We start from the raw sequence: 26259 nt of genomic DNA on the forward strand, positions 1-26259 counted from the left end.
AACAACACTGTGGAGACTGAGTAATAACACTGTGGAGACTGAGTAACAACATTGTGGAGACTGAGTAACAACACTGTGGAGACTGAGTAACAACACTGTGGAGACTGAGTGACAACACTGTGGAGACTGAGTGACAACACTGTGGAGACTGAGTGACAACACTGTGGAGACTGAGTAACAACATTGTGGAGACTGAGTAACAACACTGTGGAGACTGAGTGACAACACTGTGGAGACTGAGTAACAACACTGTGGAGACTGAGTAACAACACTGTGGAGACTGAGTAACAACATTGTGGAGACTGAGTAACAACACTGTGGAGACTGAGTAACAACATTGTGGAGACTGAGTAACAACATTGTGGAGACTGAGTAACAACACTGTGGAGACTGAGTAACAACACTGTGGAGACTGAGTAACAACACTGTGGAGACTGAGTAACAACACTGTGGAGACTGAGTAACAACACTGTGGAGACTGAGTAACAACATTGTGGAGACTGAGTTACAACACTGTGGAGACTGAGTAACAACACTGTGGAGACTGAGTAACAACACTGTGGAGACTGAGTAACAACACTGTGGAGACTGAGTAACAACATTGTGGAGACTGAGTGACAACACTGTGGAGACTGAGTTACAACACTGTGGAGACTGAGTAACAACACTGTGGAGACTGAGTAACAACACTGTGGAGACTGAGTAACAACATTGTGGAGACTGAGTAACAACATTGTGGAGACTGAGTGACAACACTGTGGAGACTGAGTAACAACATTGTGGAGACTGAGTAACAACACTGTGGAGACTGAGTAACAACACTGTGGAGACTGAGTAACAACATTGTGGAGACTGAGTGACAACACTGTGGAGACTGAGTAACAACACTGTGGAGACTGAGTAACAACACTGTGGAGACTGAGTAACAACATTGTGGAGACTGAGTAACAACACTGTGGATACTGAGTAACAACACTGTGGAGACTGAGTAACAACATTGTGGAGACTGAGTAACAACACTGTGGAGACTGAGTAACAACATTGTGGAGACTGAGTAACAACATTGTGGAGACTGAGTAACAACACTGTGGAGACTGAGTAACAACATTGTGGAGACTGAGTAACAACACTGTGGAGACTGAGTAACAACACTGTGGAGACTGAGTAACAACACTGTGGAGACTGAGTAATAACACTGTGGAGACTGAGTAACAGCACTGTGGAGACTGAGTTACAACATTGTGGAGACTGAGTAACAACACTGTGGAGACTGAGTAACAACACTGTGGAGACTGAGTAATAACACTGTGGAGACTGAGTAATAACACTGTGGAGACTGAGTAACAACACTGTGGAGACTGAGTAATAACACTGTGGAGACTGAGTAACAACACTGTGGAGACTGAGTAATAACACTGTGGAGACTGAGTAACAACACTGTGGAGACTGAGTGACAGCTTTGTCATCATCCCTTCCTTCACATTTCATGTTCACACACATACACACAAACTATCAAGATAAATTGGTTGGTGTTACTCTGTCCCCTTACAGCCCCTTACTACTGATGTTAAAGATACATCAAGATACATTAGACAAATGGCTGGTGTTACTCTGTCCCCTTACAGCCCCTTACTACTGATGTTAAAGATACATCAAGATACATTAGACAAATGGCTGGTGTTACTCTGTCCCCTTACAGCCCCTTACTACTGATGTTAAAGATACATCAAGATACATTAGACAAATGGCTGGTGTTACTATGTCCCCTTACAGCCCCTTACAGCTGATGTTAAGTATACATCAAGGTACATTAGATAAACAGGTTGGTGTTAATTTGGCCCCGTACAACCCCTTACAGCTGATGCTCATGTAAGAAGGCAGACGATCCCTCGGTGGCTGGGGTCTGCTGGCCCGACAAAGGCGAGGAAAAGCTGGCCAGAGGGATGACCTTGACAGGGTCAGACTCCTTACTCTTGCTACTGCAGTGTCTTTCCAGGGTGTTGTAGAACTGCGGCCGGTTCATCCCTTTAGCCAGATCGTTTTTGGGCGCAGGCCTTCCCAGGGTATGGCACTGACGCCCGTCCGCCTTGACTCCCCTGGCCCAGGGGTAACTCTGCTGATGCTGGAAGCCAAAGGAGGGCAGGGTAGGCAGGGTACCCGTGTTGGACGGAGACTGGAACTGGGTCACCAGGGAGGAGGGCATCCAGCAGCTGTCGGAGTGGCCCAGGATCAGACATTCCTGGGTGCACGTCTCCGAGGCTTCCGCCAGCGCCTTGGCCAGGTTCACCTCCACCATGGCTGCAGCACAAAGACATCAAATGAAAGAGAAAAAGGAGAAAAAGGATAAGAAAAGAATGATAAGTTCAGTTAAATTATTTCAGCATGCCATTTACTGTTAGTAAAAGGATTGAGACAAGGATATTGTAGTGTTTTTTTTAAGTTAGAGAGGGGTCAAGAAAAACAAAAAACAACTGCTAAGTTAGTAGAATTAAGTTGTATGTTTATCTGAAGGTGACCTGTAAATGATAACCTGTTAGATGTTTATCTGAAGGTGACCTGTAAATGATAACCTGTTAGATGTTTATCTGAAGGTGACCTGTAAATGATAACCTGTTAGATGTTTATCTGAAGGTGACCTGTAAATGATAACCTGTTAGATGTTTATCTGAAGGTGACCTGTAAAAGTTAACCTGTTAGATGTTTATCTGAAGGTGACCTGTAAATGTTAACCTCTTAGATGTTTATCTGAAGGTGATCTGTGAATGTCAACCTGTTAGATGTTTATCTGAAGGTGACCTGTAAATGTTAACCTCTTAGATGTTTATCTGAAGGTGACTAAAGGCAGTAATACTCATTTGAATCATCCCATAAAGAGAAAAACAGCAGCAGAACATGTCATTCCCGTTGGTATTCCCTTGGTTCCCTGTGTTTACCTACAACAGACAATGAAATCCCAGTAGATTAATTAAATAAGTGCTGTCTCTGTTGTTGGTTTCTGAGATTGGCTTTACAGTACTAAATATTTTATGAACATCCTAAAACATTATTATTTAAAAAAAATCATTGTCACCATGGCACACTTTGGTTCCTCTGATCTACTCAACATTACCTCAATCTGGTCAATTATGATAACTAAAACATGTAAACATCACAAAATCATACTAATCAACACTTCTTAGGATTCTTGTTAGCATATTTTATGTGCAAGGTACAATGAGTACAGTTATGAGCTATAGACTGTATTTGCATTTGGGGAGAGAGAAAGCAGGGAGGGAGATAGCAAGGAGGGAGAAAGCAGGGAGGGAGATAGCAGGGAGGGAGAAAGCAAGGGGGAGATAGCAGGGAGGGAGATAGCAGGGAGGGAGATAGCAGGGAGGGAGAAAGCAGGAAGGGAGATAGCCGGAAGGGAGAAAGCAGGGAGGGAGATAGCCGGGAGGGAGAAAGCAAGGGGGGAGATAGCCGGGAGGGATAAAGCAGGGAGGGAGATAGCAGGGAGGGAGAAAGCAGGGAGGGAGATAGCAGGGAGGGAGAAAGCAGGGAGGGAGATAGCCGGAAGGGAGAAAGCAGGGAGGGAGATAGCCGGGAGGGAGAAAGCAAGGGGGAGATAGCCGGGAGGGATAAAGCAGGGAGGGAGATAGCAGGGAGGGAGAAAGCAGGGACGGAGGTAGCCAGGAGTGTGAAAGCTGGGAGGGAGATAGCAAGGAGGGAGATAGCGAGGAGGGAGAAAGCAAGGAGGGAGTAAGCAAGGAGGGAGAAAGCTAGGAGGGAGAAAGCAAGGAGGGAGTAAGCAAGGAGGGAGAAAGCTAGGAGGGAGAAAGCTGGGAGGGAGATAGCCGGGAGGGAGAAAGCAGGGAGGGAGAAATCAGGGAGGGAGTAAGCAGGGAGGGAGATAGCAGGGAGGGAGAAAGCAGGGAGGGAGATAGCCGGAAGGGAGAAAGCAGGGAGGGAGATAGCCGGGAGGGAGAAAGCAAGGGGGGAGATAGCCGGGAGGGATAAAGCAGGGAGGGAGATAGCAGGGAGGGAGAAAGCAGGGACGGAGGTAGCCAGGAGTGTGAAAGCTGGGAGGGAGATAGCAAGGAGGGAGATAGCGAGGAGGGAGAAAGCAAGGAGGGAGTAAGCAAGGAGGGAGAAAGCTAGGAGGGAGAAAGCAAGGAGGGAGTAAGCAAGGAGGGAGAAAGCTAGGAGGGAGAAAGCTGGGAGGGAGATAGCCGGGAGGGAGAAAGCAGGGAGGGAGAAATCAGGGAGGGAGTAAGCAGGGAGGGACAAAGTTGGGAGGGAGTAAGCAGGGAGGGAGAAAGCAGGGAGGGAGATAGCTGGGAGGGAGTAAGCAGGGAGGGAGATAGCTGGGAGGGAGTAAGCAAGGCACTCCAACTATCTTATCTCATTATGCTCAAGCTGACATCACGTGTGAAATGAGTCCAGGAAGAGAAAGAGGCCTCACCATTGAGTCCCAACAATAAAACCTGTCAACTCCTGTAATTAGAATGTAAAACAGTATGCACCACAGCAAACAGGAGCCCACAGAGTCTGATAGTTCTGACACACAAAGAGGAAAAGAAGAGAGGTCCTTGCTATGACATCATATAAAGTCCTCCAGACCTCTGCTTCAAGCTGTCACATTGAAATAATTTAGCATATTTGCATATGTAAGAATGCTATCAATAATTGAATAGTCCTTAGTCTTAGTCTGTCTATGGCTGTGAGATCCTGACATTACAAGTTGAGCATGCTCTGTTTAATTAAATTCCCTAGCCAGCTCAAATTTGAAACAATGACTTTCACAACAGTGAAGTTATTTTTTTAAAGAGTCTAAACCCTGTCTAAGCTGGAGGAGGGGGGTTCTACTAAGCTATATGGATTTTTTTTTAAGAATGTCATACCAAGGATAATTTTGCTATCGGACGCTACAGAGAAAAGTTGGCAGGTCGGCTGTCCCAACTTCAGACGAGTCCCAAGACGTTGTGGGGATTGTAGAGCAAATCAGGGAACACCATTGTGTTTCTGAGAGTCTCATCTTTCCATAGAGGGGTCATAGAGGGATCATAGAGGGGTCATAGAGGGGTCTTAATAGTTCGTAGTCCAAATCGGACGCGACAGACAATTTTGAGAGATTACCAATTTTCATGATGTCTCATGGTCTGACAAAACACGCTCCAGCGTTTTCACCACAGATGTCTCATGGTCTGACAAACACGCTCCAGCGTTTTCACCTCAGATGTCTCATGGTCTGAGAAACACGCTCCAGCGTTTGCACCGCAGATGTCTGACATCTGTACAGATAAGCCTTGAGTGTTCTTGGGTATGACGCTTCAAGCTTGGCACAACTGTATTTGGGGAGTGTCTCCCATTCTTCTCTGCAGATCCTCTCAAGCTCTGTCAGGTTGGATGGGGAGCATTGCTGCACAGCTATTTTCAGGTCTTTCCGGAGATGTTCAATCAGGTTCAAGTCCGGGCTCTGGCAGGGCCACTCTAGGACATTCAGAGACTTGTCACGAAGAGTGTCGGTGGTTCCAAACTTATTCCAGTTATGAATGATGGAGGCCAATGTGTTCTTGGGGACCTTCAATTTTTAATTTTACCTTTATTTAACCAGGCAAGTCAGTTAAGAACATATTCTTATTTTCAATGACGGCCTGGGAACAGTGGGTTAACTGCCTGTTCAGGGGCAGAACGACAGATTTGTACCTTGTCAGCTCAGGGGTTTGAACTCACAACCTTCCGGTTACTAGTCCAATGCTCTAGCCACTAGGCTACGCTGCCGGAGAAATGTTTTTGTACCCTTCCCAGATCTGTGCCTCGACTAAAAAAACAATATTGGACCTTGTATAGACATGCGTGTGCCTTTCCAAATCATTGAAACATCTCAAGGATGATCAATGGAAACAGGATGCACCTGAGATCAATTTTGAGTCACATAGCGAAAGGTCTGAATATTTATGTAAATATGTTATCGTGTTGTTTTTATATACATTTTTGTTCCTTGCTGAAGGATTTAAAAATATATATATATATTTTAGAATAAGGCTGTAAGCTAAAAAGGCACTGCATGTACTAATGTATTGAATATAATAACTTATCCCTGTTTATAATGACCAAGAACTGGTGAAAAATGTGTAGATTCTTACAAATTTCCAGGAGATACATCGAGTCCCCCTGGGGACATGGAGGCTCCTTGGGGCATGCAGTCCCCCTGGGGCACGGAGGCATCTGGGGCATACAGCCCCCTGGGGTGTGGTGGCCCCTGGGGCATGAAGTCCCCCTGGGGCATGGTGGGCTCTTGGGCATGGTGGCCCCCTTGGGAATGGAGTTTCCCTTGGGCATGGAGTCAGATCTGCATGGAGACCCCCTGGGCATGGAGTCTCCCTTGGGCATGGTGGCCTCTTGGGCATGGTGCCCCCCCTGGGAATGGAGTCCCCCTTGGGAATGGTGGCCCCCTTGGGCATGGTGGCCCCCTTGGGCATGGTGGCCCCCTTGGGAATGGAGTCCCCCTTGGGAATGGAGTCCCACTTGGGCATGGTGGCCCCCTTGGGCATGGTGGCCCCCTTGAGCATGGTGGCCCCCTTGAGAATGGAGTCACCCTTGGGCATGGTGGCCCCCTTGAGAATGGTGGCCCCCTTGAGAATGGTCCCCCTTGGGCATGGTGGCCCCCTTGGGAATGGAGTCAGATCTGGAAATTTGAGCTCTATTCAATCCACTGTCGTGGAAGTTCCGCTTTAAAGCGTGATTGAAATTCAAAGGTAATTTTCCTGCGTTCGCCGAGACTGCAATTCACTGTAAACGTTGTACAGTACTGTATATATGGGCTCAATGGGACAGTACCTTCATATTTCTATCGTTCCATACAGTACGCAACGGCTGCAGCAATACAGATTGAATGGAGCCCGAAACCTCTCAATGTCGGCCTGCTCAGCCTCCCAGCCTCTGAGTCTGAGTGAATACATCTTCTGAGCAGCAACTGTGTCAGCTTTCAGAGGGTCACTAACTTCATTTAGGGAACAAAAATGATGCAGCTCACTGAGCAAGCACAATGAGAGTCCTTACTTTTCCCCGAGTCAAATCATTTAATAGCAGCATTTTCTCTGTAGTATTTTTTCTTTTACAAGGTACATTTTTTTTTGTTGGAGGGGAAAATAACATGCAAAATATTACTCAAGACATGCAAACATGCACAGACGCGCCCGCATACACACACACACACACTCACACACACACACGCACACACGCACACGCGCATGCGCACACGCACACGCTCACGCTCACGCTCACGCTCACACTCACACTCGCACACGCACACGCCTACGCTTACGCACACGCACACGCCCACGCACATGCCCACGCTCACGCGCACGCACACGCGCACGCACACGCTCACGCGCACGCACACGCTCACGCACACGCACACGCTCACGCTTACGCACACGCACGCACACACACACACACACACACATGACAAAGCCTAGATATATGTGCAAGGAACACAAGTGCATCCCCCTCACAACATAAGTGATCAGTTCAAAGGCAGATGAACATGTCTGTAATGACATAATACTGAGGGTAAGGTATTTGGTGCGGCAGCGCTTTCCCTGGGCGAAGTCACAGTGAGAGCTGTCATTGCTGCTGTGACAACAGTCACAGGAGGAGTGCTGCTATGTCTGTATGTGATATTTCACATTAAACAGCTCAAAGGGGATGGAGTCTGTATCAGTTTCTACTCCACGGGGGGACCAGGGTCCCAAACAGCACCCTATTTCTTTCATAGTGCACTATTTTTAATAGGGGTCAAAAGTAGTGCACTGTGTAGGGAATAGGGTGTCATTTGGGGACTTGACTGACGTTGATAACAGCTCAGACTACTTTCGTCAACCTAGAGGGGAACTGGTACCTCTAATATCTGATGCTACTTCATCAGCCTAGAGGAGAACTGGTACCTCTAATATCTGATGCTACTTCATCAGCCTAGAGGGAAACTGGTACCTCTAATGTCTGATGCTACTTCATCAGCCTAGAGGGAAACTGGTACCTCTAATATCTGATGCTACTTCATCAGCCTAGAGGGAAACTGGTACCTCTAATGTCTGATGCTACTTCATCAGCCTAGAGGGAAACTGGTACCTCTAATATCTGATGCTACTTCATCAGCCTAGAGGGAAACTGGTACCTCTAATATCTGATGCTACTTCATCAGCCTAGAGGGAAACTGGTACCTCTAATATCTGATGCTGTCTAACTGCCTAGAGGGGAACTGGTACCTCTGTCTGAGGCTGTTTAACTGCCTAGAGGGGAACTGGTACCTCTGTCTGAGGCTGTTTAACTGCCTTTTGTATTGAGGGAAATAACAGTACCACCTGTGTAGCTTCAAAAACTAATTACACATTGGGCTGACAGATACCGTAAGTGAATCAAAAAAATATTATCTGTGATGTTTCTCTTTTCTCTTAATGGAAATTTATTTTGAATAGAAATATGTGGGCAGGTAACATGCTGTTTAGATCTGGTTTGAAAATACTGGTTATGTGTTTATCGTACTGCAGCCATACAACTGTGTATATGTCATAGCCTGTGTCTTCAATCCAGCACTACACCTTTGTTATCATCTATCACTGCGGACTTTAAAGGCAATCCATGATAACTTACTGTACGACATCAGTCTAAATGACACCTCTTGAAAATATCACAAAATTCACCCTAAAGGACTGAGATCATAACACAACACATCACTTCTTCCTGGACCTGCAGTGTGTGTGGCATAGTTCTTGACCAGCAGGTGATATAAAGGTCTTAAGCAAGGTGATTGCACTGCTTTTGCCAACGTCAATATAATATTGCTACCTCATCACATCCACGAGCCAATCGAACGCTTACATACTACGCCCCATCGCTTTGACCTTCCCTTCCCTGTAACAACTTCTGTGGCTGATTGACCTCTGCCGTGTGAACCCCGGAATCCTACAAATGGAGGAACTTAATTTGATCACTGTTTTGTTGCTGGGAATTTTACTGCACAGTAAACTTGTTGTATATTCAAGGTCGATTTGCCTTAACAAAAAATGTATCTAACCCCTACAAAAAAATTACATAAAAACATAATAACATTATAATTCACATTTTCTCTTGCTGCAGCATTATTTTCCTGCAAACTCTCTCAAATTAAGATCCCACATCTGTACGTAACCAAATCTTACTCGACTGAATCTGAATCTTACTTTACACACCTACAAGTACCAACGAAGTGAGTGTTAATTTGGCATAAAACCTCTGCATGGAAAATTGCATTGGTCTTCAGGTCTTATTCAACAAAGATACTTTTGAGTCTGATAATCATTAACCTTTCCCAAGCGAATACAAGGATGTTTACCACTATACCTGGCTAAATCTGGAACAGGTTCACAATGATTAAGACATGCACATCAAATATTATTAAACTCATTATGCGAGCATGTAGAAACCCATTAATGATAATTAAATGGATAATTGCATATCATCCAGGACATATGATTCCTCAAACACCATATCTTGTCCTACGAGGACGCAGAAGTATTGTTACCAGTAAGCATTGAGAACCGATGTATGACTTAACATCCAAATCAAATCAACATTTATTTAAAAAGCCCCTTTTTACATCAGCAGATGTCACAAAGTGCTGTACAGAAACACAGCCTAAAACCCCCAAACAGTAAGCAATGTAAATGTAGAAGCACGGTGGCTAGGAAAAACTTCATAAAAAGGCCAGAACTTAGGAAGAAACCTAGACAGGAACAAGGATCTGAGGGGTGGCCAGTCCTCTTCTGGTTGTACCGGGTGGAGATTATAAGAGTTCATGGCCATTAAGGCCAGATCATTTTTCAAGATGTTGAAACGTTCATAGATGACCAGCAGGGTCAAATAATAATCACAGTGGTTGTAGAAGGTACAACATGTCAGCACCTCAGGAGTAAATGTCAGTTGGCTTTTCATAGCCGAGCATTCAGAGGTCGAGACAGCAGGTGCAGCAGAGAGGGAGAAAGAGAGAGGGTGAACAGGTCAGGGTTCCATAGCCACAGGCAGAACAGCAGAAACTGGAGCAGCAGCACGACCGGGTGGACTGGGTACAGCCAGGAGATATCAGGCCAGGTAGTCCTGAGGCATGGTCCTAGGGCTCAGGTCCTCCGGGAGAGAGAGAGATGGGAGAATTAGAGGGAGCATACCTAAGTTCACACAGGGTACCAGCTAAGACAGGAGAATTACATTTACATTTACATTTAAGTCATTTAGCAGACGCTCTTATCCAGAGCGACTTACACCCCAGATAGGCCAGACTGACCCTGGGCCCAGGCACATAGACTATTGCAGCATAGATACTGGAGGCTGAGATGGGGGGATATAACCCCACCAATTTTGCCAAAGCATAGCCTAAAACACCACTGAAGGGAAATCAACAGAACGCCAACTTACTACCTTGAGACAAGGCACGGAAGAGCTCCTCCGCCGCATGAGCCAGAGTGAGCGCAGAACCGGACAGGAAGATCAAATCAGTGACTCAACCCACTCGTGTCAAGTATAGCAAAAAAAAGCCTGGCACAATGTGACGTACCCCTCCTAGGGATGGAATGGAAGAGCACCAGTAAGCCAGTGACTCAGCCCCTGTAATAGGGTCAGAGGCAGAGAATCCCAGTGGAGAGAGGGGAGCTGCCCAGGCAGAGACAGCAAGGGTGGTTCATCACTCCAGTGTCTTGCCGTTCACCTTCGCACCCCTGGGCCAGACTACACTCAATCATAGGACCTACTGAAGAGATGAGTCTTCAGTAAAGACTTAAAGGTCGAGGCCAAATCTGTGTCTCTCACATGGGTAGGCAGACCGTTCCATAAAAATGGAGCTCGATAGGAGAAAGCTCTGCCTCCAGCTGTTTGCTTAGAAATTATAGGGACAATTAGGAGGCCTGCGTCTTACGACTGTAGCGTACGTGTAGGTATGTACGGCAGGTCCAAATTGGAGAGATAGGTAGGAGCAAGCCCATGTAATGCTTTAGCAGTAAAACCTTGAAATCAGCCCTTTCCTTAACAGGAAGCCAGTGTAAGGAGGCTAGCACTGGAGTAATATGGTCACATTTTGGGGTTCTAGTCAGGATTCTAGCAGCCGTATATAGCACTGACTGAAGTTTATTTTGTGCTTTATCCAGGTAGCCAGAGAATATAGCATTGCAGTAGTCTAATGTAGGAGTGACAAAAGCATGGATTAGCTTTTCTGCATAATTTTTGGACAAACATTTTCAGGTTTTTGCAATGTTACGACGATGGAAAAATAAAGCTGCCCTTGAAATATTCCTGATATGTTTTTTAACATATCTCTTCGATGATATATAGTTCGTGGAAGTCTGCTCTCTCCTCTGAATCACATGGAAGAATGCTTGCAGCTGAAGATTACGCACCAATTTCGACAAAGGACACCGGGCGGACACCTGGTAAATGTAGTCTCTTATGGCCAATCTTCCAATGATATGCCTACAAACACGTCACATTGCTGCAGACACCTTGGGGAAACGGCAGAAAGCGTAGGCTCGTTCAGGGCGCATTCACAGCCATATAAGTAGACAATGGAAAACAGCGCCTCAAACATTTGGCTCACTTCCTGTTTGAAGTTTTATCTTGGTTTCGCCTGTAGCATTAGTTCTGTGGCACTCACAGATAATATCTTTGCATTTTTGGAAACGTCAGAGTGTTTTCTTTCCAAAGCTGTCAATTATATGCATAGTCGAGTATCTTTTCGTGACAAATTATCTTGTTTAAAACGGGAACGTTTTTTCATCCAAAAATGAAATACTGCCCCTAGAGGTTAAAAGACAGATTAGGGTTCAGAGTAATGCCAAGGTACTTCACAGTTTTATTTGAGACGACTATACAAACCATCTGCACAAGACACATTTTTGCTCAATCTCTGTCTGTCTGTCTGTCTGTCTGTCTGTCTGTCTGTCTGTCTGTCTGTCTGTCTGTCTGTCTGTCTGTCTGTCTGTCTGTCTGTCTGTCTGTCTGTCTGTCTGTCTGTCTGTCTGTCTGTCTGTCTGTCTGTCTGTCTGTCTGTCTGTCTGTCTGTCTGTCTGTCTGTCTGTGTGCATGTGTGCATGTGTGTGTGTGTTAGAGAAAAAGAGAGAGTGAGATAAAGAGAGAGAGAGAGAGAGAGAGAGAGAGAGAGAGAGAGAGAGAGAGAGAGAGAGAGAGAGAGAGAGAGAGAGAGAGAGAGAGAGAGAGAGAGAGAGAGAATGTAGTTTGTAATTACCAAGACTTTATCACCTTCCATTGCCTCAACACCCACTCCAACTGTACATCAGGATGGCCATTAATAATAATGGGACTGTTTAACCCCATAGGCGCTAGACAACAGGGACAGATGACATGTTTTCACTACAGACCACAAGCATCATTTGGTGTAAGAAGACCATGTTTCCTTTGACAAGAGAATCAGAAGAAAAATAGAGCCATATATTTATTACAAGCTCCATAGATAATAATAATAATAATAATAATATATGCCATTTAGCAGACGCTTTTATCCAAAGCGACTTACAGTCATGTGTGCATACATTCTACATATGGGTGGTCCCGGGGATCGAACCCACTACCCTGGCGTTACAAGCGCCATGCTCTACCAACTGAGCTACAGAACCCCCTCTCTCTCTCTCAACATTCATATTTCTGCCCAAGACCCATCTACAAGGGGCGGCAGGGTAGCCTAGTGGTTAGAGCGTTGGACTAGTAACCGGAAGGTTGCAAGTTCAAACCCCCGAGCTGACAAGGTACAAATCTGTTGTTCTGCCCCTGAACAGGCAGTTAACCCACTGTTCCTAGTGTGTCATTGAAAATAAGAATTTTTCTTAACTGAGTTTAAATATTTAAATAAAGGTTAAAAAAAAATCTCACGAGTGATTGATAGTTTCAGAGATGGCATGCATATGATTTCATGATGTACAGTACCAGTCAAAGGTTTGGACACACCTACTCATTCCAGGGTTTTTTGTTATTTAAAAAAATATATATATATTTTCAACATTGTAAAGGAATAGTGAAGACATCAAAACTATAAAATAATACACATGGAATCTTGTAGTAACCAAAGCAATTTAAAAAAAAATCTAGCCACACTTTGCCTTGACTGTCACGATCGTTGTATTGAGGAGACCAAAGTACAGGGTGGTGTGAATGCATGATTGACGGAAAAAACACGAAGTGAAGTACACTAACTAACTAACTGACTGACTGACTGACTGACTGACTGACTGACTGACTGACTGACTGACTGACTGACTGACTAACTAACTAACTAACTAACTAACTAACTAACTAACTAACTGACCTCTATAGAAACTGAGTGCTAACATGCAACATAACATAGACAATAACCCACCAAAACCCAACACCAAACAGGCTGCCTAAATATGGTTCCCAATCAGAGACAAAGACAAACACCTGCCTCTGATTGAGAACCATATCAGGCCAAAACACATAGAAATAGACAAACTAGACATACAACATAGAATGCCCACTCATATCACACCCTGACCAAACAAAACATAGAAACAAACAACGCAAATCATGGTCAGAGTCATTGACGATAGCTTTGCAGCTTTGTTTAACCCTTCTTCGGTTACTATGTGATTCCATATGTGTTATTTCATAGATGTGATGTCTTCACTATTATTTATACAACGTAGAAAATATCAAAAATGAAGAAGAGTAGGTGTGTCCAAACTTTTGACTGGTTACTGTATTTACGTAATAAGAAACTTAAAAGACAGACAGGCAGGCGTATCCCATGTTTCCCATGGAATGAAAACATGCAGGCTAATCACTGAAATGCCACGGTAAAAACAGTCATAGCAACCGCCTCTATGGAAACCATTACATCGGCGGTGTATATCTAGCCAACCAGATTCCAGAGTCTTCAGAGGTGGTTACTATGGAGATTAAATTACCCCAGTTATTTGCAGCCAACCCAATTTTATTTAGTGTTTCTTAATTTTTTTTTTTATCAGAAGATAAGCAAGGGTCTAATCTCGGGGGGGGAGGCAATAAAGGGTGACAAGCGTTGTCATTGTCACCAGCAACAAGGGCATGAGCAGTGGGCGAGAGAGAGTCAATATGACATTTTGAGGCAATGAAAAGCACTGTATGAATTGGAACGATGCAGGGCTTGGCTGATGTGTCAGGGAGGTCGACATGACCGTGTAGGAGGTTTGGCTGATGTGTCAGGGAGGTCGACATGACTGTGTAGGAGGTTTGGCTGATGTATCAGGGAGGTCGAAATGACCGTGTAGGAGGTTTGGCTGATGTGTCAGGGAGGTCGACATGACCGTGTAGGAGGTTTTACCTCTCATTATAATCCAGCAGGTCAGATTGGACATGATGATTGTCAAAGCCTCTGATTGCAACCCCAATGAAATTCTGATCAAATACGTAGCTATTCAGTTAAATCCATAGCCATTACTGTGTATGTTACAGTCAAGAAGTATAGTCGTACCCGAAGTTGAGAAATTATGGTAAAATATCTAAAATAATGTTATAAATGGTGTTTATACCACTTTAAATGATGTCACTTTAATAATGTTTACTTATCTTGCATTACTCAAATCACACGTATAATATACTGTATTTTTAAACCATCTATTGCACCGTGACTATGTCCTTCGGCCATCGCTCATCCATATACTTATATGTACATATTCTCATTCACCCCTTTAGATTCGTGTGTATTAGGTGGTTGTTGGGGAAATTGTTAGATTACTTGTTAGATATTACTGCACTGTCGGAACTAGAAGCACAAGCATTTCGCTACACTCGCATTAACGTCTGCTAACCATGTGTATGTGACCAATACAATTTGATTTGATTTGACACAGTTAGTTAAGGACGTCACCGGCCCTGCTCTCAGAGAGAAGACTGCAATGTGTTTTTCACTGTTTTCTTTCTACTTTTCAACAGCAGTACAGTGTCCCTGGTAACCAATGGGTTTCCTTTAAAAAGACATCTGAGATAAGGAGGAAAATGTAATTCAAATCTACTCCAGGCTAATTTTCATTTGATGCATTCACCAAGGTTCATCGTCACACAATGACCAGTCCCTGAGCTGGGTAATTATTTATCAGTACTTCAGGAACCCATACTATTCCACTCCTGCAATCCATCTACCCTAGTCCATCTCCTGTTCTCTCGTATTTGACCCATTTGTAACTGAGAGTAATTACAGGCAGAAACAACATCTAACGATTCCTTTATCTGGGAGTCGAGAACAGAAAAGTCACAGACAGACACCTACAACAAAGGACAAGGTCTGTTTTTTTTGGGGGGGGGGGTGGGGGGGGGGTTACACACAATTTCAGACAACGAAAGAATATTATTGACTGAGATTAGAAAACCCAAAACAAATAACAAAGGAACAAAAGAAAGGACAAAGTGCATAGAGAGAGAATGAATCAATCCTGGACGCATTCGTTTCACTCTTTTTGTTAGTGTTGATTAAATACACGTTGCTGGATTGAAGAGACATATTTGTTTTTTTTTATCTCAACATAAACACCTCCAGGGGCAATGTATAGACTTAATTGAATGTACATTCAGTAGTCTATCCTCCAGCCATGCTGTTCCACTATCCTCCTCTTGTACGTTCTCAGTCCGAACACATAAATATTTGCTAAAAGTCACACCTACCGTCTCTGCTCTGTAGCTGGGATTTTTATCAACAACAAAATATTTACCAATAATTTTGCATTTATGGGCCAATCGTTTTATTATTCCATCCACTTTTTACTTTCCAAGTCCCGACCAGCAAACATTTATGGAAAAGGCATACTACTCTATAAGAACAAGTCTGACTGTATAAATACAAGGCATACTACTCTATAAGAACAAGTCTGACAATATAATACAAGGCATACTACTCTATAAGAACAAGTCTGACAGTATAAATACAAGGCATACTACTCTATAAGAACAAGTCTGACAGTATAAATACAAGGCATACTCCTCTATAAGAACAAGTCTGACAATATAATACAAGGCATACTACTCTATAGGAACAATTCTTCCTTTTTAAAGTCTGACAGTATATAATACAATGAGATCTACTGCATAACTCTGATTTATATCAACACGAGCAGAAGTAATGGTGACAAGCAGTTATTCTTCAATCTGTTGTTATTGTCGCCCCCTTGTCATTGTTGTTTGCTCTGTGTTGTCATGGTAATAGTACTGATTGCATCTCCTTCATTATGTGAGATGGCCTTGAGGATGGACTGACGGTGATCTGGGGCGGGTGACAGCATCAACACAATCAGTGTAGCCCAAAACACACACATTCTGCATCACGAACAGCACCCGATTCACTATATAGTGCTCTATTTTATTTTACCAGGGCCCATAGGGATTTAGTCAAAAGTAGTGAGCTATGTAGGGAATAAGGTAGCATTTAGGATTCAGACATGGGCTGAATGGACCAGCAAACACCAGAACAATCAGCAATCAGCCCTGATCATAATAATGACAGAGGGTGCTACACTGGAGGACAAGTAGTAGTCCACCTCGGCCGTACATTTTGATTTCGGGCCAAGAACAGCGATGTTGTGTATAGCTAGATGTCTACACTGTCTGCAGAGAACTAACAAGTAAATGCAATATTTACCGGGGGGATCTAAACCTGTTCTCCCCTTTAAAATTCATTGCAGCTAACTAAATGTCTGAAATGTCCATATATCTTAGATTTAGGCGAGAAGGTAGTAAACTTTTATAGAAAGTAGATGAAATAGTTTGATGGAGTGAGATTTAACCTATAGATCTGTTTTGGGATAGAGACATGCATGGGAAATGTGGTCCTTCTGTAGCTCAGTTGGTAGAGCATGGCGCTTGTAACGCCAGGGTAGTGGGTTCGATTCCCGAGACCACCCATACGTAGAATGTATGCACACATGACTGTAAGTCGCGTTGGATAAAAGCGTCTGCTAAATGGCGTATATATTGGGATAGAGACATGCATGGGAAATGTGGTCCTTCTGTAGCTCAGTTGGTAGAGCATGGTGCTTGTAATGCCAGGGTAGTGGGTTCGCTTCCCGGGACCACCCATACGTAGAATGTATGCACACATGACTGTAAGTCGCTTTGGATAAAAGCGTCTGCTAAATGGCGTATATATTGGGATAGAGACATGCATGGGAAATGCTGTGGCTTTATGTTGTAATACATAGTGCGCCTATAGATCAATGTGTCCACCTGGATGAGCAGTAGTTGTTGAACCATAGTACCTATAGTATACTCTAGTAAGTTTATTGTACGGTCAGTCTGTGATTCAAATGAAAAGAGGCCTTCACAAAGGACAGCAAACCAACTTGTTTTAGACTGGTTACATTCTATACATGTAACAAGTATTTATCACACTGACCCATTGTGCCCCCCAATTATTATGGAAAACAAGAATCAAATGAACATTGAAGTGCTTCTATGCTCTCTGAGCAATCTGTACCTTCAATGAATTTCCATGGAGGAGATGGGGGCAAATAAACAATGTGCCAGAGCTTATGCAATATATCTTGCAGTCATTAATGATTATTTCCTGTTTCCCTGAGCCATACATTATTGTTATTGGCTCAGCGGTCAGGCAGATAGTAAGTGGATACAATAGCTTCAACAGAGTCCATCTTTCAAACTGTTAACTGGCAGGCAGGAAGCAAGATGCCAAACGCTGGTGTCATCATCTCAGTACGTAAGTGATCTAAGACGCTGTATAATCTTTAATACCACATCGCCACGGAGGGGATGGTAAAAGATAAGCAACGGTCTTCCGCTGGGTTATTCCCCTGTTGTCCTGAAGTAAACCCATCTACTGTAACGAGGCTTTCAAGTTACCCCGACTTACATTCTCGAACCAGAAACCAATGACATACCGGTGAAATGACAATGACTTGCAGACAAAATATTGGCAACCAATTCAGGGCGTCTTAAATGTAATCATCTAAAAGGTGTGGCCACACACGCGTACCTCTCAAACGCATAGCTGAGTAGAACCATCCTGTGCTGTGTATGAGACAGCAGGCTGTTACAGTGGTAGCATGTGATCAGCACCGTACACTTAGGAAAAAAAGCTTCCAAAAGGGTTATTCGGCTGTTCCCACACAGGAGAACCCTTTTTGGTTCCAGGTAGAACCCCCTTTTTAGTTTCAGGTGTAACCCCTTTTTGGTTCCAAGTAGAAACCCCTTTTTGGTTTCAGGTAGAACCCCTTTTTGGTTCCAGGTAGAACCACTTTTTGGTTCCAGGTAGAACCCCTTTTTGGTTTCAGGTAGAACCCCTTTTTGGTTTCAGGTAGAACTCCCTTTTGGTTCCAGGTAGAACCCCTTTTTGGTTCCAGGTAGAACCCCTTTTTGGTTCCAGGTAGAACACCTTTTTGCTTCCAGGTAGAACCCCTTTTTGGTTCCAGGTAGAACCCCTTTTTGGTTTCAGGTAGAACCCCTTTTTGGTTTCAGGTAGAACCCCTTTTTGGTTTCAGGTAGAACCCCTTTTTGGTTTTAGGTAGAACCCCTTTTTGTTTCCAGGTAGAACCCCTTTTTGGTTTCAGGTAGAACCCCTTTTTGGTTCCAGGTAGGACCCCTTTTTGGTTTCAGGTAGAACCCTTTTTTTGGTTCCAGGTAGAACCAAAAAGGGTTCTTCAAATAGTTGTCCTATGGGAACAGCTGAACAACCCTTTACGGTTCTAGAATGCACCCTTTGATTCTAAGAGTGTAGCTACATTATGTGTGGTACCGTGGTTAACATGAAGGGTAGACTACTTCAGATTCACTTTAAAGGTTTTCCTTTTTGAAGCGGCACGGCATCTCCTCAGGGGGAAGAAATTTGTTTCACTAAAACCTCCCCTTGAATGATGAATTCTGTACGGTTCATAGTGATATGTCCACTGGTTGTCTGTCCAGGGGTTGTCATGTTCATACTCAGTGAAATGTCCACTGGTTGTCTGTCCAGGGGTTGTCCTGTTCATACTCAGTGAAATGTCCACTGGTTGTCTGTCCAGGGGTTGTCATGTTCATACTCAGTGAAATGTCCACTGGTTGTCTGTCCAGGGGTTGTCATGTTCATACTCAGTGAAATGTCCACTGGTTGTCTGTCCCAGTGATTGTCCTGAAATGGTTCAAGCTTTCAGAGAAAGATTTGACTGCGAAGCATGGGTCATTTATCTATATCAGTGTGTTGGAACAGGAAACCATGCAGTGGTATCACCAGAAAACATAAACGCATAAACTAAACCAGAGGTATGTGTCTAGTTTTCGATGTTGACTTCGCTGTCATTTCTACAGCCGTGGTACATAGTACAAGTGTGGTTAACGTTACCGACAAATGGCTTTTCCAGCTGACAGTAACTACCTCACAGGTGTAGGTATACGTTATGTTGGAGGGTTGCGTTATTGTTTCTGTCGGTATGTTCTTGTTTTGGCGCGTTGAGTGCAGTCTCCTTGTCAACACACTGTCATTGGAGGATCCACAACAACATAGAATGAAAAGATAGCAGAAACATGAGGTGATTTTAAGTAAGATGTCACAATCCTCCTGCTGTCCCTTCCATTCTGCTGGAGTTCATTTTCTCCTCACTGTAAAAAAAATACTCCCTATTCGGGTGCGCATTAAAACAAAAGCAGGTACAGTAACATCAACTCTAAATATATTGGGAATAGATGTATGTCTACATTTACACAACAGAGAAAATATGTATAATCTAAAGCAATATAATTTCCATTGAGAGGAAATACCCAACAAGAAATACCTAACAAGAACCTTCCCTAAGCTCAACACTTCTATTGATCTGTCTTCCTCCCCTAACCTCAACACTTCTATTGATCTGTCTTCTTCCCCTAACCTCAACACTTCTATTGATCTGTCTTCTTCCCCTAACCTCAACATTTATTTTTGATCTGTCTTCCTCCCCTAACCTCAACACTTACAGTGCCTTGCGAAAGTATTCGGCCCCCTTGAACTTTGTGACCTTTTGATCTACAATGATCCAAAACATAAAGCAAAATCTACAATGGAATGGTTCAAAACTAAACATATCCAGGTGTTAGAATGGCCAAGTCAAAGTCCAGACCTGAATCCAATCGAGAATCTGTGGAAAGAACTGAAAACTGCTGTTCACAAATGCTCTCCATCCAACCTCACTGAGCTTGAGCTGTTTTGCAAGGAGGAATGGGAAGACATTTCAGTCTCTCGATGTGCAAAACTGATAGAGACATACCCCAAGCGACTTACAGCTGTAATCGCAGCAAAAGGTGGCGCTACAAAGTATTAACTTAAGGGGGATGAATAATTTTGCACGCCCAATTTTTCAGTTTTTGATTTGTTAAAAAAGTTTGAAATATCCAATAAATGTCGTTCCACTTCATGATTGTGTCCCACTTGTTGTTGATTCTTCACAAAAAATACAGTTTTATATCTTTATGTTTGAAGCCTGAAATGTGGCAAAAGGTCGCAAAGTTCAAGGGGGCCAAATACTTTCGCAAGGCACTGTATATTGATCTGTCGTGCTTTGTGTTTTGTGTTGTGTTTGGTGTTGTGTTTGGTGTTGTGTTTTGTGTTTTGTGTTGTGTTTGGTGTTGTGTTTGGTGTTGTGTTTGGTGAGCTCAGAGAATCTATGGCTCATCCTGTGCTGTATGACGTCACTGGCATCGGACTCTGTGTTCTGTGTTCTGTGTTCTGTGTTCTGTGTTCTGTGTTCTGTGTTCTGGCCTGCAGTCTTCTTCTATCACTTTGCGGCTCACCAACAAAATCTCTATGGTAATGTTCTATTCACAGAGGGAAGACGGACACCACTTCATAAAGACCCCAACAGCATCTCTATGATGCACTTCCGGCACCGACAAAGATGGCCGTCTTGCTTCGCGTTCCTAGGAAACTGTGCAGTATTTCATTTATTTATTTTTTCTTACATTATTACCCCAGGAAATCTGAAGTTTTATTACATACAGCCAGGAAGAACTATTGGATATAGGAGCAACGTCAATTTACCAACATTACGACCAGGAATACGACATTCCCGAAGCGGATCCTCTGTTTGGTCCACCACCCAGGCCAATGGATCGGATCCCAACCGGCGACCCAAAACAACGGCACTGCAGAAGGGGCAAACGAAGCGGTCTTCTGGTCAGGCTCCGGAGATTAGCACATCGTGCACTGCTCCCGAGTATACTACTCGCCAATGTCCAGTCTCTTGACAACAAGGTAGATGAAATCCGAGGAAGGGTTGCCTTCCAGAGAGACCTTAGAGATTGTAATGTTCTTTGTTTCATAGAAACATGGCTCACTCGGGATACGTTTTCAGAGTACAGATTTCTTCACGCATCGCGCCGACAGAAACAAACATCTCTCTGGTAAGAAGGGAGGGGGTGTATGTCTTATGATTAACGAGGCGTGGTGTGATCATAACAACATACAGGAACTCAAGTCATTTTGTTCACCTGACCTAGAATTCCTTACAATCAAATGCTGACCGCATTATCTACCAATAGAATTCTATTAGATTACAATCACAGGCGTGTATGTCCCCCCCAAGCAGACACATTGACGGCCCTGAAATTGGACTCTATGTAAACTGGAAACCACATATACTGAGGCTGCATTTATTGTAGCTGGGGATTTTAGCAAGGCTTATCTGAAAACAAGGCTCCCTAAATTTGATCAGCATATCGAATGCGCGAAACCGGGCTGGCAAAACCCTGGATCATTGTTATTCTAACTTCCACGACGCATACAAAGCCCTCCCTCACCCTCCTTTTTGAAAATCTGACCACGACTCCATTTTGTTGCTCCCAGCCTATAGACAGAAACAAAAACAGTAAATGCCCGTGATCAGGTCTGTTCAACGCTGGCCCGACCAATCGGATTCCACACTTCAAGATTGCTTCGATCACATGGACTGGGATATGTTCCGCATAGCGTCGGACAATTACATTGATGAATACGCTGATTCGGTGAGCGAGTCTGTTAGCAAGTGCATCGGTGATATTGTACCCACAGCGACTATTAAAACCTTCCCCAACCAGAACCGTGGATTGATGGCAGCATTCGCGCAAAACTGAAAGCGCGAACCACTGCTTTTAATCAGGGAAAGGCGACCGGAAACATGACCGAATACAAACAGTGAAGCTATTCCCTCCGCAAGGCAATCAAACAAGCTAAGCAACAATATAGGGACAAAATTCAACGGCTCAGACACGAGAGGTATGTGGCAGGTATGTGTACAGTCAATCACGGACTACAGTCAATCACGGTCGCAGTCCACGATGTCTTGCTCCCAGACAAACTAAACAACTTATTTGCTCGCTTTGAGGACAATACAGTGACACCGACAAGGCCCGCTACCAAAACCTGCAGGCTTTCCTTCACTGCAGCCAACGCGAGTAAAACATTTAAATGTGTTAACCCTCGCAAGGCTGCCGGCCCAGACGGCATCCCCAGCCACGTCCTCAGAGCATGAGCGGACCAGCTGACTGGTGTGTTTATGGACATAATCAATTAATCCTTATCTCAGTCTGATTTTCCCACATGCTTCAAGAGGGCCACCATTGTTCCTGTTCCCAAGAAAGCTACGGTAACTGAGATAAATTACTATCACCCAGTAGCACTCACTTCCGTCATCATGAAGTGCTTTGAGAGACAAGTCAAGGACCATATCACCTCCACCCAACCTGACACCCTAGACCCACTCCAATTTGCTTACCACCCCAATAGGTCCACAGACAACTCAATCGCAGTCACACTGCAAACAGCACACGGCCCTAACCCATCTGGATAAGAGGATGTGTTCATGTAAGTATGCTGTTCATCAACTACAGCTCAGCATTCAACACCATAGTACCCTCCAAACTCATCATTAAGCTCAAGACACTGGGTCTCGACCCCGCCCTGTGCAGCTGGGTCCTGGACTTCCTGATGGGCCGCCCCCAGGTGGTGAGGGTAGGAAACAACATCTCCACCCCGCTGATCCTCAACACTGGGGCCCCACAAGGGTGCGTTCTCAGCCCTTCCTTGTACTTCCTGTTCACCCGTGACTGTGTGGCCATGCACGCCTCCAACTTAATCATCAAGTTTGCAGATGACACTACAGTGGTAGTCTTGATTACCAACATCAACGAGACAGCCTACAGGGAGGAGGTGAGGGACCTCGGAGTGTGGTGTCAGGAAAATAACCTCACAGTCAATGTCAACAAAACAAAGGAGATGATCGTGGACTTCAGGATACCACATTGATGGGACAGTAATGGAGAAGGTGGAAAGTTTTAAGTTCATCGGCGTGCACACCACTCTCGTAATTGAGGTAAACATTGAGGTAAACATGGTCTGTTGAGAAATTCTCAAAGTGGGGGTTTTATTCGGGATAGCAGAAAAAGCCTGTCTCTTGACGCCAGGTCCGAACTGGGCTCCTCTGAGATTGAAGAGGAGCTGCTGGACCATTTCCGCTAGTGGAACCCCTCGCCAACAGCCAATTAAATTGCAGGGCGCCAAATACAAATCAATAGAAATCTCATAAGTTAAATTTCTCAAGCATACAAGTATTAGGCACCCTTTTAAAGATACAATTCTCGTTCATCCAGCCACAGTGTCTGATTTAAAAAATGCTTTACAGAGAAAGCTCCACAAATGATTATGTTAGGTCACCACCAACTCACAGAAAAACTCAGCCATTTTTCCAGCCAAAGAGAGGAGTTATAAAAAGCACAAATAGAGATAAAATTGATCACTAACCTTTGATGATCTTCATCAGATGACCCTCATAGGACTTCATGTTAGACAATACATGTATGTTTTGTTCGGTAAGGTTCATATTTATAACCAAAAATCTTATTTTACATTGGCGTGTTATGTTCAGTAGTTCCGGAACATGCAATGATATTGCAGAGAGCCACATGAATTCACAAAAATAGTCATTATACATGTGGTCATAAATAGCATTATAAATATTCACTTACCTTTGATGATCTTCATCAGAATGCACTCCCAGGAATCGCAGTTCCACAATAAATGCTTGTTTTGTTCGATAATGTCCATCATTTATGTCCATTTATAGCTTCTTTTGTTAGGGCGTTTGGTAAACAAATCCAAAATCGCGTTCGGGTCCAATCGGACGAAAAGTTCAAAAAGTTGTCGGACGAAAAGTTAAAAAAGTTATATTACAGGTCGAAGAAACTTGTCAAACTAAGTATAGAATCAATCTTTAGGATGTTTTTATCATACATGTTAATGTTAACACACAGGCCGCTGGCAGTGAACAGGCAGTGGCACGGGTGGTTGTTGTCCTTGATGATCTTAATGTTAATGTTAATGTTCCAACCGGAGAATTCCATTGTCCATTGAAAAGCAATGGAACGAGAGATACCTCTCATGTGAAATGTGTGTGACTGAGAACGAGCCTGCTGGCAGACACCTTAGTCAAACAGCTTCCATCCGGCCCCCCTTCACAGGAGAAGCCTGAAACAACGTTCTAAAGATGGTTGACATCTAGTGGAAGCCTTAGGAATTGCAAAATAACACATCCCACTGTGAATTCGATAGGGGCTGAGTTCAAAAACTACAAACCTCAGATTTCTCACTTCCTGTTTGGATTTTTTCTCAGGTTTTTGCCTGCCATATGAGTTCTGTTATACTCACAGACATCATTCAAACAGTTGTAGAAACTTCAGAGTGTCTTCCATCCAATACTAATAATAATATGCATATATTAGCATCTGGGACTGAGTTGGAGGCAGTTCACTCTGGGCACACTTATTCATCCAAAAGTGAAAATGCTGCCCCCTATCCCAAATAAGTTAAACAGTCCAAAATCACATTACACAATTTTACAAACAGTATCATACTCACTCATTCATCTTATACAACAATTAGATATAAACTTCATATCTGAAGCTATTATATAAACAGCGTTATGGTAATGTGGCCGTATTGTCTCCCACGAGTGTCGCAAAACGGTACCAAACGGACCAGTTCGTAGCTGGATTCTTCACTGATCTTTTATACCTTCTCCAGAACATCAATGTTGTTCGGACCTTAAGTTCTGTGAGGTGGAAGAAATTCCTTTGTTCTCTATGAAAATTCACTCTGTCTCTATACTGTGGCCATGAGGAGATCATCTCCTCCAGTAATTTATGACCTCTCTCTGACCACAGCGGCCTGTGTGTAGGACATAGGGAGAGGGGGATGGGGCTTGCTGTACCCAAAGTGGGCAACGTTATGACAACACATACACCACCCATGTCACAGGAAGCTCAAGAAGATCATCAAGGACAACAACCACCCGTGCCACTGCCTGTTCACCCCGCTATCATCCAGAAGGCGAGGTAAGAACAGGTGCATAAAAGCTGGGGCCGAGAGACTGAAAAACAGCTTCTATCTAAAGGCCATTAGGCTGTTAAACAGCCATCACCAACATTGAGTGGCTGCTGCCAACATACTGACTCAAATCTCTAGACAATTTAACTTCTTTCAGCTAGGGGACATAATTTTTATGTTTGGAAAAATAACGTTCCCAATGTAAATGGCCTCTTTCTTAGGCCCATATGCTAGAATAGAAAACACTGGAACATTTCCAAAACTGTCAAAATATTGTCTGTGAGTATAACAGAACTAATATTGCAGGCAAAACCAGAGGAAAAACAAACCAGGAAGTGGCTTCTATTTTGAAAGCTCCATGTTCCATAGCCTGCCTTCGCTCCATTTAAAGGAATATCAACCAGATTCCTTTCCGTATCGCTTCCTCAAGGTGTCAACAGTCTTTAGACATAGTTTCAGGCTTTTATTTTGAAAAATGAGCGAGAAAGATAACATCGCATCAGGTGTTCGCATGAGTTTTGCTTGAGCAACAGAGCTTGGGCAGCTATCGCCTCTCCCTCTCCTACTGAAAAAGACAGTGCCGGTTGATATATTATCGATTATATATTTTAATAACAACCTGAGGATTGATTATAAAAAATGTTTGACATGTTTCTGTGGACATTACGGATACTATTTGGAATTTTCGTCTGCGTTGTCGTGACCGCTCGAGCCTGTAGATTTTTGAACATAACACGCCCAAAAAACGGGGCTATTTTGGATATAAAAATAATCTTTATGGAACAAAAGGAACATTTATTGTTTAACTGGGAGTCTCGTGAGTGAAAACATCCGAAGATCTTCAAAGGTAAGCGATTCATTTTATTGCTTTTCTGATTTTCGTGACCAACCTACTTTGATGCTGTGTTCATAATGTTTTGTCTAATGATCAATACACT

The 26259-nt window shown here is 43.7% G+C and overlaps 1 protein-coding gene across 1 annotated transcript in view; it reads right to left on the reverse strand.

The window, feature by feature from the left end:
- Nucleotides 1-1117: 1117 nt before the first annotated feature.
- Nucleotides 1118-26259, reverse strand: part of LOC124011585 (protocadherin-9-like) — a 194754-nt gene continuing 169612 nt past the window's right edge. Inside the window, exon 6 of the mRNA XM_046325040.1 lies at nt 1118-2298. Within this exon, the coding sequence (XP_046180996.1) occupies nt 1853-2298 (446 nt within the window). The 3' untranslated portion in view covers nt 1118-1852. The remainder of the gene's footprint in view (nt 2299-26259) is intronic.

The sequence above is a fragment of the Oncorhynchus gorbuscha genome, linkage group LG23 (genome assembly GCF_021184085.1).
Source record: "Oncorhynchus gorbuscha isolate QuinsamMale2020 ecotype Even-year linkage group LG23, OgorEven_v1.0, whole genome shotgun sequence".
In the NCBI taxonomy this organism is placed as follows: Eukaryota; Metazoa; Chordata; class Actinopteri; order Salmoniformes; family Salmonidae; genus Oncorhynchus; species Oncorhynchus gorbuscha.